Source organism: Erythrolamprus reginae, chromosome 6 (genome assembly GCF_031021105.1).
Source record: "Erythrolamprus reginae isolate rEryReg1 chromosome 6, rEryReg1.hap1, whole genome shotgun sequence".
Classification (NCBI taxonomy): Eukaryota; Metazoa; Chordata; class Lepidosauria; order Squamata; family Dipsadidae; genus Erythrolamprus; species Erythrolamprus reginae.
The window spans coordinates 82,212,062-82,225,880 of record NC_091955.1 but is presented as its reverse complement, the minus strand read 5'-3'; the positions used below and the strand labels follow the sequence as shown (position 1 = coordinate 82,225,880).

General features: G+C 42.3%; 1 protein-coding gene across 1 annotated transcript in view; it reads left to right on the top strand.

Annotated features, from left to right (window-relative positions):
• LOC139169784 (sodium- and chloride-dependent betaine transporter-like) overlaps positions 1 to 13,200 on the top strand; it is a 92,148-nt gene extending 78,948 nt beyond the window's left edge. The window contains exon 15 of the mRNA XM_070756423.1: positions 9,729 to 13,200. Coding sequence (XP_070612524.1) covers positions 9,729 to 9,878 — 150 coding nt within the window. The 3' untranslated portion in view covers positions 9,879 to 13,200. The remainder of the gene's footprint in view (positions 1 to 9,728) is intronic.
• Positions 13,201 to 13,819: the final 619 nt, after the last annotated feature.

Genomic DNA, 13,819 nt, shown 5'->3' with positions numbered 1-13,819 from the left:
GTTTGCGATACGCCATGTGACACCGGCGTGATGATGCAAGTTTGACACTCTTGCCTTAGTGCAGTGATGGCGAACCTTTTTTTTCCTCGGGTGCCAAAAGAGCGTGGGCACACGCTATTGTGCATTCGTGAGTGCCCACACCCGTAATTCAATGGGTGCATGCATACAGCCTCCCGTGCATGTGCTTTGCTCACATGCACAGCTTGCACGCATGCACACAGCTTGAAAAGGTGGCTAAATAAGACAGCATAGCACCAGGGCGGATGGGCAGGATGCTACTACCGGTTCAGCCAAACTGGTCCAAACTGACTGAATGCCACCTGTGTATTTTGCATTTGTAGTTATAACCACTGCAAAGGAAATCAGAAATGATCCTCAATCTGAGGATCTGAAAAGGAATCCTCAATCTGAGTATTGTATTGGCAGTTCTGTGCTAGCAAAAACTTCAGAAGAGAAGGATTTAGGGGTAGTGATTTCTGACAGTTTCAAAATGGGTGAACAGTGCAGTCAGGCGGTAGGGAAAGCAAGTAGGATGCTTGGCTGCATAGCTAGAGGTATAACAAGCAGGAAGAGGGAGATTATGATCCCGTTATATAGAGTGCTGGTGAGACCACATTTGGAATATTGTGTTCAGTTCTTGAGACCTCACCTACAAAAAGATACTGACAAAATTGAACGGGTCCAAAGGCGGGCTACAAGAATGGTGGAAGGTCTTAAGCATAAAACGTATCAGGAAAGACTTAATGAACTCAATCTGTATAGTCTGGAGGACAGAAGAAAAAGGGGGGACATGATCGAAACATTTAAATATGTTAAAGGGTTAAATAAGGTCCAGGAGGGAAGTGTTTTTAATAGGAAAGTGAACACAAGAACAAGGGGACACAATCTGAAGTTAGTTGGGGGAAAGATCAAAAGCAACGTGAGAAAATATTATTTTACTGAAAGAGTAGTAGATCCTTGGAACAAACTTCCAGCAGATGTGGTAGTAACTGAATTTAAACATGCCTGGGATAAACATATATCCATCCTAAGATAAAATACAGAAAATAGTATAAGGGCAGACTAGATGGATCATGAGGTCTTTTTCTGCTGTCAGTCTTCTATGCTTCTATGTTTCTATGATCTTTTTCTATTTTTCTTTTCATTTTTTCTTTTTATACTTGTGGCTTCTTTCCAATTTCCCCCCTTTTTTTCTTACTTTGTATTCGTTCTCGCTAGTTTCTAATCTTTTTATATTTTTATAAAGCTGAAGAAATAGTGGAACACCTAGTTAGCTTATGCAAGAAGATTGCACAATCTGAAATCCCATGAAATCCAGTGGGGTTTATGCTGAGTATGTGTATGAGCCCACCTTAAACCAAGAATTAGTTTCTTTGAGTTTAAGTTATACCTGACATTTTGTCAAAAACTGAAGGTCAACCAGAATATCTGCAGATATAATTCATGTGTTTGTAGATTAGAAATCTGTTCTGAAGTGACAACTCACATATCACTTTATGGATATTTAAATAAGTCTAAGTGCTATTGCTATTGCCATATTTAAAATAATCTTCTTTTCAGCAGTTTTGATTTATATAAGGCTATTTGGGTTGTTGCTTTTATTGTTAAATAATTGGAAAACCCGTTCCTGCCAATTTAACTCAAATCTTTCCCTCCAAGAGCTCCAACCTTGACAGCTTTAAGATATGTGGACTTCAGCTCCCAGAATTCTGCAGCCAGTCTTTCTGGCTGGGGAATTCTGGTACTTAAAGTCTACAAGTATTGAACTGGACACCCTGCTCTAAGGTCCATTACTTCTCACTCTCGCATACACACATAATTTGTGTGCATGTGTGTATGTGCCAGAGTTATTCCTGTTGTAGTTCCCATAGTATGAACCTTAGTTTGTACATTTCTATCATTTGAAGCGTAAGTTTGAAAGAAATAGTAGAGATTTATTTTATTTATTTATTTATTATTTAGATTTGTATGCCGCCCCTCTCCGAAGACTCGGGGCGGCTCACAACAGAATAGAACAAATCATAAATAATCAGAAAACTTTAAAATTTATACAAGATTTAAAAGAACCCCATAAACTAACAGACGCACACACAAACATACCATGCATAAATTAAACATGCCCGGGGGAGGTGTTTCAGTTCCCCCATGCCTGACGGCAGAGGTGGGTTTTAAGGAGTTTACGGAAGGCAGGGAGAGTAGGGGCAGTTCTAATCTCTGGGGGGAGTTGGTTCCAGAGAGTCAGTGCCGCCACAGAGAAGGCTCTTCCCCTGGGGCCCGCCAACCGACATTGTTTAGTTGACGGGACCCGGAGAAGGCCCACTCTGTGGGACCTAATTGGTCGCTGGGATTCGTGCGGCAGTAGGCGGTCTCGGAGATATTCTGGTCCAGTGCCATGAAGGGCTTTAAAGGTCATAACCAACACTTTGAATTGTGACCGGAAATTGATCGGCAGCCAATGCAGACTGCGGAGTGATGGTGAAACATGGGCATACCTGGGTAAGCCCATGACTGCTCTCGCAGCTGCATTCTGTAATGTAATTACCAGTCATTTCCTCTGAAAATCACCTTCATTTGTTTGTTTATATGTGACATAGATTGCAGATATTCTTAGGAGTGGTGCGGTGGCCTTGAGGTGGAGCTTCTTGCTTCACAATCAGGAGGCTGTGAGTTCAATCCTAGGTAGAGACAGATATTTCTCTCTCTGGGCACGAAAATATATCTGCTGGGCAGAAACTTGACATCTGGCCATTAAATACTCCACTAGGTCCATTCAGTAGCACAGACTCCACTCTGCAAAGGATTATGGAGTCATTAAAAGGTCGTGATAGATTGCAGGTATTCCTCCGAGGAGCATTTTAGTATTGGGAGTCATTTTGTAAGTTACTTTTTAAAAATTATTTTTATTGAATGATTTTAAAAACAAATATATATATAAGTGTATAAATGTACATACACCAAACGTACATAACATCAACATATAAAACAAAACCTGACAAAAAAACATAAACAATATTGATATTTTTGTAGCATTGTGTACCGTTATATCTTCTATATTACTATACCATTGATTCCTTAACTTATCTATCACAAAATATTTATTTAGTTTTGTTCTGCTACTAATTTCATCATCTTTAGTTATCTGTTTGAATCTATCTACCTTTCTTCTTGTATTTTGGTTTTTATGTATCTCACTGATTGTTTTGTTTGATTTTTGGATTCTAACCAATTGTACGATTTTCCCCAAATTTTATAGAATTCTGTTTCCACTTTATCTTCTAATTCAACAGAAAATTTATTCATTTCTGCGCATTCTAGTATTTTTGTAATTATTGATGAGTTTGTACTTTTTATCAGTCAACCTGGGCAATCAGCCATGTGGATTTTATCTCTCAAAATCTCAGCAACATTTACATCAGGTCATGAATTCTGGGTGTTTCAAATTCTTCCTCTAGAGAATATTCCAATTGAGGAAGTCTAATCTAGAAAAAACTTGTGCTCTTAGATCACATTTAAAAAAAAAAAATATGATCAACCCATTGAAGCAGAGGTGGAGTAACGACACGGACACAAAGAGATGGATTTAAAATGGGTCATTTTATTAATTAAATTTGCATAATTTATTCATTAAATTAGCATAAATTTAACTAAACCCTAACAAGGATCTGCAGGGTCAAACAATTGCTTCCGGGGCGGAAAATGACATCAGAAAAACTTCTGGGGCAACTTATGGGCGTAACTCCATGCTGATCCAGGTGAAGGGCCCCGCCCTCACCTGGATCTCTGCCATGCACCTGCACGTGGGAGGTCTCGCCGTCTAAACCCCTACAAGGAGATAGAAATGGTTGGGACCCAAAGACGGGTTCCCCCCCAAATGGTCAGATCGAGCTAAAGGCACCATGACCTTTGGAGAGAACCTGTCAGTCATCCCCAAAGATGCCCAATGGAGAACACGCAGTTGCTAAACACCACCCAGTTTTCCGCCCCTAACCTGCCTACCCAAATGACCAAAGGTAAGCCAATTAGTCTAAACAGGGGGTGAAGCACCCCCTAACCGCCTATCCGTCACCACAGTGTGGAATAGGCGAAAAAACGGTCGCAGAAAATATCGGACCGCCAAAAATTCCTATTCGGCCCCCCTAAGTGTGACCCACAGTGGCACACTGGAAGATAGGGAGGGCGGGTGGGTGTTGTTCGCTGCTCATCGTCGTCGGGGCGAAAAGGAGGCCCACAGCCTGCGCATCCCCTTTTATAGGGCTGGCAGGCTCCGCACCCGACAACGTCATCGGCCATGGCCGATGGAGCCCAAAATGGCCGGGATCTCGTGAAATCTCGCGAGATCCTGGCCTCCCAAGACGGCGGCTGCGCCGAGGGCTGTGTCTCCCTGGCCCTGCAGCAAATCCGGGCTGGGGAGTAAGTCACCGGCCGGGCAGCATGTGGAGTTTACCTTAGGTTGCCTATCAGGGAAAGGCATTATCCACCCCACTTTGCTCTCCAACTGTATATTATAAATTGGAATGGGGAAAACCACATTGCATTAAATCTAGGGTAGAATCCCTTCAATCTGCACGTGGAACACCATGGCTTGAGTCTGAATTGAGCTTGATGTAATAGACTGTAACAAGACTAAATGAAGAAGGTGAGGGCAGAACATAATTTACATTGGGGCTGCTTTTTGCAATTCAGTTTATTGTTATTGCCAAAGGCCAAAACAAACAACACAGAATATAATTAACACAAACAGCTGGAGCAAATGTTAAAAACATGAGTTATTACATAATAATTAAAATTAAAAAAAATCTATTTGACCTACAGTAAATTTTGCACATCGTTTAATAGAAAAGTAGAGACACGGAACAGCATAGTGAGAAAAATCTGTTAATTAATAGTACCAGAAATAGAAACTTTTAGAATTACTTCCACAGAGAAACGCACAGTCAATCCTAGTTTTATTCTTCAAACCAACATTTGGTTTGTGAGCATTCTACTATCTAAAAAACATATTAGTCACACCCGCCAGTGAATTTGATTATAGGGCTTCTGTTGGGTGCTATAAACAAATAATATAAGCACTATAACTACTAATATTTCCATTTGCGCAACCATTCTGGAGAACATAATCATTTTGCAAAAATGATATTGAAACACTCTAGAGAGCAGGCATACTGTTCAGTACATAGAACTCCTGGAGTACAGCAATTTGCCTCAGAGATGGCCTAATCACCTCCATTTGGTAACTTCTCATATGATAAAGCCTCCTTCTGAATGTAAAGAGAATCTCTTAGAAAACACCAGGAGTTGTGCAAACTAAGAGCTCTTATATTAACCATAGTAAGGAGAGGATGCCATTTTGTTCTTCTGCGTAGAGAAAACTTGATCTCAAACAGGTAACAATCTAAATGAGCAAGCCAGATTTCCACAAGGACCTCTGAATTAAGAGGAGTGGAGGCTTCTTAATGGTTGAGCAACTCACTGAAAAAAAATGTTTTCATTGATTTTATTTGCTATTTACACCAGTTTCCATGATAGAAACAGGGTCTCCCCTTCCATCTTCACTATGCATCTTCTGAGAAGATTCTGTTCTTGTACTACCACAGTTATATTAGAGCCTTAAGAATTATCTCTGGGACCGCCTTCTGCCGCACAAATCCCAGCGACCAGTTAGGTCCCACAGAGTTGGCCTTCTCCGGGTCCCGTCGACTAAACCAGAGGTCCCCAACCTTTTTTACACCAGGGACCGGCTTTCAACTAGACCAGTTTTCCATGGCCCGGTGGGGGGGGGGGAGCTAGCTGTCAGCGGCGCCGTAAAAGGGGCGATCAAGAGAGGAATGGGTGAATGAATGGACGGAGGGTGGGAAGGAAGGAAGGAAAGAGGGAAGGTACAGGAACAGAAGAAGGGTGCAAAGAAGCAAAGAAAGGTGTGAAAGGGGAGAGTAAGAGAGGAAGGAGTGAAAGAAGGGAATGAGGGAGGAAAGAAGGGAGGAAGGAAAAGGAAAGCAAGAAATGGAGGGAGGAAAGGAAGGGAGGAAAGGAAGGAAGGAAGGAAGAAAGAAGGAAAGAGGGAAGGGACAGGAACAGAGGAAGGAAGCAAGGAAACTTATGAAAGGGGAGAGTAAGAGAGGAAGGACTGGAGGGAGGGAGGGAAGAAGGTAGGAAGGAGAAAGAAAAGAAATAGAGGAAGGAAAGGTAAAAGAGAGAAAGAAAAAGAGCAAGAAAGAAAGAAAGAAAGAAAGAAAGAAAGAAAGAAAGAAAGAAAGAAAGAAAGGCAACTTCAAAGAAAGGCTCACTGAGCATCTCTCACTCTCTCTCTCTTTCTATCCCTCTTTCTTTCTTTCTCTTCCTTTCTCTCTCTCCTCTTCCTTTATCTCCTCTTTCTCTCCCCCCTCTCTCCCCCTTTCCCTCTCTCTTTCTCTCTCCCTCTCTTGCTATCTCTCCCCCCTTTCCCTCTCTTTCTCCCTCTCTTTCTCTCTCTCCCCCCTCTCTCTTTCTCTCTCTCTCCCCCTCTTTCTCTCTCTTCTTCTCACTTTCTCTCTCTTGTTTTCTTTCTGTCTCTTTTGCTTTCTCTCTCTCTCTCTTTCTCTCTTGTTTTGTTTCTCACGCTCTTTCTCTCTCTTGTTCTCTCTCTCTTGCTATCTCTTTCTCTCCCCCCCTTTCTCTCACTCTCTCTTTCTCACTTTCTCTCTATCTTGCTGTCTGTTGCTTTCACTCACTCTCGTTCTCTCTCCGTTCTTCTCAGCGGTGACGCGCGCACGCCCTGCCCGCCTCACATTTGCCGAGAGGACTTTCGCCCCGGGCTCTCAGCAAGGGGGTTTGCATGAGAGGCGGGGCCGTCGGAAGGTGATATTCAATGTCGGGGGCGCACGGGCGGTCTTGCGTGCGCTCCCTATCTCCCTGCTAGCCCACTCGGAATACGTATTCAAAATAAGAAAAGCCTTTGCCGGCGAAGGCTTTTCTTATTTTGAATACAGTATTCCGAGTGGGCTAGCAGGGAGATAGGGAGCGCGTGCAAAACCGCCCGTGCGCCCCCGACATTGAATATCACCTTCCGCCGGCCCCGCCTCTCATGCAGCCCCCTTGCTGAGAGCCCGGGGCGAAAGTCCTCTCGGCAAATGTGAGGCGGGCAGGGCGTGCGTTCCGGGTGCGGGAGGAGCTGCGGTGAAAGGCAGGAGGTGGCAGAGGAGCAGAGGGGGCAAATCGGGCGGGCGGTGGGCAGCGCGGAAAGGCCGAGGGGGCCCTGGCGCCGCGGACCGGCTGAAAACCCCCAGCGGCCCGGTGCCGGTCCGCGGACCGGCGGTTGGAGACCCCTGGACTAAACAATGTCATTGGGTGGGACCCAGGGGAAGAGCCTTCTCTGTGGTGGCCCCGGCCCTGTGGAACCAACTCCCCCCCAGAGATTATAATTGCCCCCACCCTCCTTGCCTTTCATAAGCTCCTTAAAACCCACCTGTGCCATCAGGCATGGGGGAACTGAGATATTCTTTCCCCCTAGGCCTCTACAATTTATGCATGGTATGTTTGTATGTATGTTTGGTTTTATAAATAAGGGTTTTTTAGTTGTTTTAGTACTGGATTGTTATATGCTGTTTTTATCACTGTTGTTAGCCGCCCCGAGTCCACGGAGAGGGGCAGCATACAAATCCAATAAGTAAATAAATAAATGAAATAAATGAAATAAGAATAGATGGTTCTCAGAAAAAGCCACTTTATGAGAATCTTCATACACTCCTTTCTCAAATGACTAGTGTTGGGTGAACTAGAGAAGCAGAATATGGAAGTTCTGGAAAAGTGAGGCTAGCAGGGAATAAATCTATTGGATTTTTCAGGAGTCTTAGTTCATATTTTTCAAAGAGCTTTTGAAGTGAAGTCAAAGGCCAAATGAAGTCCTATGGAAGTGATGGTGAACCTTTTTTGCCTTGGGTGCCGAAAGAGCATGCGTGCGCACTATCACACATATGTGAGTGCCCACAACCATAATTCAATACCTGGGGAGTGTTCTGGTTTCTGGTAGAAATTTAGCAATTACAAATAACTCTTATTAAATGCATTATTTCATGAATAAAGAAACTCCATTTATTTCTCTGCTCCTCTGGAATTCAAACACATTCCATACAGGCACTTATCTGTTGGTCCATTATCTCCCTTAACTGCATTTCTCACATTCCTTCTCCTTCTCCACTTAACAAGATTTATTTTCCTAACAGCATGATTTCTAAAACAGCAGCCCTGACTCTTAATCAACACAGAATACTTTTGCTTACTTGGGAGCGGCAAGAAAAACCTCCATTTTTCTCTTCGGCAACGTTGAAACTCCACCCTTCTTCCCCACTGTTCCCCTGATATGCCAAATACATCACTACAATATTTAACCCATTCCTCTCCTTAACATCTTCTTCCAAACACCCGTTCTCTACGTTTTTGGGCCCTTCTGAATTTAGGGTTAACCCAGCAAGCGTCTGATTCTCCTTCGCTAGATCCTGAACTCATAGCCCCATCTGGTGGCTGGCCTCCCACCTGTTCTACTACCTGTAACTACAGCCCCCCCACTAATTCATAAACACTATCTGAATCTGAGTCCTCAATATCTTCATCATCCTCCAACTGACCAGGAGTATGTACAACAGGGAGGGCAAAAAGAGCTTCCCCCATCCCTCAGAATCCCTCTGGAGGCCGGAAACGGCCTGTTTCCCAACTTCTGGTGGGCCCAGTAGGCTCATGTTTTGCCCTCCCCAGCCTCCAAAAGGCTTCCTTGGGGCCAGGAGAGGGTAAAAACATCTGCCCAACCCCCTGGAGGCTCTCTGGAAGCCAAACCATTGGCTGGCACACACGTGCATATTGGAGCTGAGCTAGGGCAATGGCTTATGTGCCAGCAGATATGGCTCCGTGTGCCACCTCTGGCACCCATGCCATAGGTTCGCCATCGTTGCCCTATGGCCTTCAAATTTGTGAAACTGTGCTTAGTTTATTCATGAGTCCATTATGGAGAGAAAAGATGAAGTTGTTGATTATTACAAAGCTATTAGCGACAGAACTATTCACATAGGAATCTGACTTATGAAACCTTTCCCCCCGTGGGTGTAGGAGAATAGCTAGTTTGTTGTGCATTTAAGTGCACATTTGTCTAATTTACACTTCTCAAACCAATATGCGAAGCAAAAACAACAATATTGCAAGTTTTATAATGTATTTTTCTGATTAAAAATTGAATGTAAAAATATTCATAATGGCTTGAAAGTGCACATGCTGGAGAAATGACAGTGACAATGTGCATATTCTCATGAGAAGTAAAAACAAAGAAGCAAATTCTTACAGGAATGGGACAAAACAAATTTAAGATTGGAAAATAAAAACCCGAACGCCTTAATGGAAGCAAAATCCTCATCTCTAATTGCCACAATAAATGAGTGTGTTTTTCTTCTTAATCCCATGCTTTTGTAAGTATGCAATCTGTTAAAAACACCCCTACTGTAAGCATTGCTGGGAATTTTATTGTGTGCTATCATGTGTCAACAAGCAGTAAACCTAAAAGCAAAATAGCACAAAGCATTAAGCCATTTCCCATCTGCTCTTTTAAATGCATATTCCACTAAACCTTGCCTTATGAAAATTTCATGGGTGGGCTTTTGGACTGCCTTTGTCCACCCCCCAACTGTGGCAGATTAATTTGGGTGTCAATTTGCCTGATTGTTTAATTAATAGAGACACTGTCTGCTGTTCTCCTTGTCTTTCCGCAGCGCTTATGCCAGCTCACTGCTCCATCGGAAGATTTGCCCCAGCCAAAGAAGCATCGCGTGGTCACTTCTGGAAGCGATAGTTCTGAAGTGGGATCCCAGCATCCAGTCCAAGAAGTACTTAGCAAGACAGGGAAGCAAACCAACTTCTAGAGATTTCTGATATTTGGGAAGAGTCTCTTCATATTTCTGAAGACTTCTGCTTAGTTAGGCTGAGTTTCTTCCAAAGTCTTCCTTATTCTCTTAAGATATCAGCAATTTCTGACCACTGGATGGAAAAGAACCAACCTTTGTTTTTCCATCGGCACAAGAGGAGCTGTAAAATCATCACCGTGAAGATACATGGCTCAAGATCTCCATGAAATCCTTCTCACTGACATTGTTGGAGAACGGCGCTATCACTTTGTGAATGCTGCATATACAGCGGTACCTCTACCTAAGAACACTTCTATTTACGAACTTTTCTAGATAAGAGCCGGGTTTTTTTGTCTCTTTTCAAGAACCATTTTCCATTTACAAACCCGAGCCTCCGAAAATGTAACCTGAAAAGGCAGGGAGAAGCCTCTGTGGGGCCTCTGTAGGAATCTCCTGTGAGGAAAGATGGCCGGAAAAGGCAGGGAGAAGCCTCCGTGGGGCCTCTCTAGGAATCTCCTGGGAGGAAACAGACCCTCCACCTTCCCTGTGGTTTCCCCAGTTGCACACATTATTTGCTTTTACATTAATTCCTATGGGAAAATGGCTTCTTCTTACAAACTTTTCTACTTAAGAACCTGATCACGGAACAAATTAAGTTCGTAAATAGAGGTACTACGGTACACTCTATTCTTGAACTGCGTTGTGTTCTGTTTGCAAGAATTAAGTAAGCAAGCATGATCACCTGAAAATCATCTGTTGAAGCTGGTCAACCTTGCCCATTTTTTCTTTAATCATTCTTCTGCTGCTACCTCCACTCTTTGATACAAGTTTAACAATTTTGTGGAAAAAAATCCTAATCCAGGAACCTCTGAGATTACTCTGGGACAGCAGGATGAATGCGTCTTGGACAAGTTTGAGGGATTACTTATTTTTCTATTGTTCTCAATGGTTTACATAAATCTGCTACAGGTGAGGGCTTTCTCAACAAACATCGTACCAGTCTATTTGGACTTTTTAAATTAAAGTTGATTGAACAGTCTCTCCCACTGGTGACAGCCCAAAGGAGGGGGAAAGTGGCAAATTGGAAGCAAAATAATTTTGTGAGATATTTCCTTCACATTTTCTCCTTCAACTTTTGGAGAAGAGATTGGCACTGAAAGGCTGACCGGCTTTTGGTTTGAATATACCTCATCTGACACTGCCCCCTGCGACATCCTTGAGTTGTTGGAAAACTAGGGGAAAAATATATGCCTGGAGTTGGAACTGCTGTAAAAAGGAAATGCCAAAATTGCCTTAGTGTGTGTGTGTGTGAGAGAGAGTGGGTGTGAAACACAGAAGAAATAACCAACTTGAGAATGACCCACTCCTGGACATGAATCTTGGCACAGCGATGCAAAAACTTGTATATGATTTATAACGCAAACTTTTTAAAAATAAGAAATGCAACTTACCATCAGCCGTAAGAACGAGAGTTGTGCAGAGCGAGCTGGTTTGCCTGCCTTTATTTCTTATGTAACTGCTCTATATATTTTTTTAAAAAAAACCCAACAACACAATTTAATATATTCTTATGCAGCATGAACATCCTCAGAATTTCTCCCATGGCATTTAGTACTGCTAAAAATTGACATAATTCTTTGTTTCTTTGCATCTGTTTTCAGAAATGCCCCGTGTCTCAAACAATGCACAGTTTCCAAGAAACAGTATATACAATTGAAGCCATTGTCCCTTGCTGTAATAGTGCTTGTGAATTCGACTTTTCAGCAGAGGTGTTTCTGGAAGGAATTTTTAAAAAGTCAAAACGATGACTATAATTTTATAATTAAAGCCTTGCCCCACTTTTTGCATGTGCTGCACATGCAATGAATAGGGCTTCACTAGTGTGCTTGTAGTCTCTTTTGGATTGCACTGACAGCCCTGCTTCCATCCTCCCTTTAAATAATATAGCTCAAAGCAGGGGATTTTCTATTGTTACCAGGTTGCATGATGCTATTTCAGATTGCAGGAATTTGTCTTTGGTACATATGCTCTCAGTGTATGTAAAAGAAAATAGAATAGAATAGAATTTTATTGGCCAAGTGTGATTGGACACACAAGGAATTTGTCTTGGTGCATATGCTCTCAGTGTACATAAAAGAAAAAGATACATTTGTGAAGAATCATGAGGTACAGCACTTAATGATTGCCAGAGGGTACAAATAAGCAATCAGGAAACAATATTAATATAAATCGTAAGAATACAGTCATAAATGGGAGAAAATGGGTGATAGGAATGATGTGAAAAACTACTAGTAATAGTAATGCAGCCTTAGTGAATAGTTTGACAGTGGTGAGGGAATTGTTGTTTAGCCAAGTGATGGCATTCAGGTAAAAATTGTTCTTGTGTCTAGTGTGCAGTGCTCTATAGCAGTGTTTTTCAACCAGTGTGCCGTGGCACACTCATGTGCCGTGAGACATGGTCAGGTGTACCGTGGGGAAATTAAACATGGGTCCCAAACTACCATTCCTGCCAGGGTATCCCTTTTGTGTTCATCGAAACAGGCCCATGTTTCTCACTAATTGAGTATAAATACATTCAGAAATTATATTATTAACTATATGTATAATATGTACTGTGTTAGAGTATCATTTTGTGTCATTTTGGTTGGTGGTGTGCCCCAGGATTTTGTAAATGTAAAAAATGTGCCGCGGCTCAAAAAAGGTTGAAAATCACTGCTCTATAGCATCGTTTTGAGGGTAGGTGTTGAAACCATTTATGTCCAGGATGCAAATGTTATATTAGTTTATCTGAGGTCAGGGGTGTCAAACTGGGCCAGACGAGTCTCGCACAGGCCCCACCCATCCCAATTCCGTGAATGGGGAAAAAACATCATGAAATGTCACATGATGGCAATGTGACACAGTGAGTTTGACATCTGTGGTTTAGGTAGTCCTTGACCTATAACTGTAATTCATCCCAAACTAAGTGAAACATTTGTTAAGTGAGTTTGCCCCATTTTGCATCTTTTCTTGCCACAGTTGATAAGCAAATTGTCAAGTTGGTAGCACAATTGTTAAGGGAATCTGGATTCCCTTTTGTCTTTGTTTGTCAAAGGATTACCAAAAGGGATCATGTGATTCCTGGACCGCAAGGCCATCATAACTGTGAGTCAGTTGTCAAGTGACTGAAGTTTGATCACATGACCATGGGAATGCTTCAACGGTTGATGAACAGAAAAACGGTCGTAAGTCACTATTTTTTAGTGACTTGCCGTAAGTCTAATTTAACATATTAAGATTCATTCATTGATGTAGCACAGCTATGTTTGTACATTTGAGCTATTCACCTCATCAACCAAAAGGGGGAGAAAAGAAAGAAAATTTCACTGAGATCTAGTCAGGGAATTTGGGTCTCTGAGAATTAGATGGATGGAGAAGCAAAGCTATGTAAGGCTGAATCCTAGCTATCTTCCAATATTTCAGGGCTGTCACAGAGAAGAAAGGGTTGACCTATTCTCCAAAGCTCCTGAGAAGAGGACAAGAAGCTTTGGATGGAAGCTTGTCAGAGAGAGAGAGAGAGATCCAACCTAGAATTAAGGAGAAATTTCCTCTCACTGAAATAGAATAGAATTGTTTATTGGCCAAGTGTGATTGGACACACAAAGAATTTGTCTTTGGTGCATCGATTGATGGAAAGCAGTCAATCGATGGAATGGCTTGTCTTCAGAAGTTGTGGGTGCTCCATTCCTGGAGGTTTTTAAGAAGAGATTGGACGGCCGTTTGTCCAGAATGGTTTTAAGTCTCCTATTTGAGCAGGTGATTGTACTAGAAGATTTCCAAAGTCTGCATTAATCTCCATTATTTATAATCCTTGATCAATGTGCTTTGTAAACTATGCCCTTGGTTTAGTTGGAAGGAAGAAAGGGATTTTAATGAGTATAGGTGTGTGGTGACTTTATGATTGTCATTTATTCACTCTT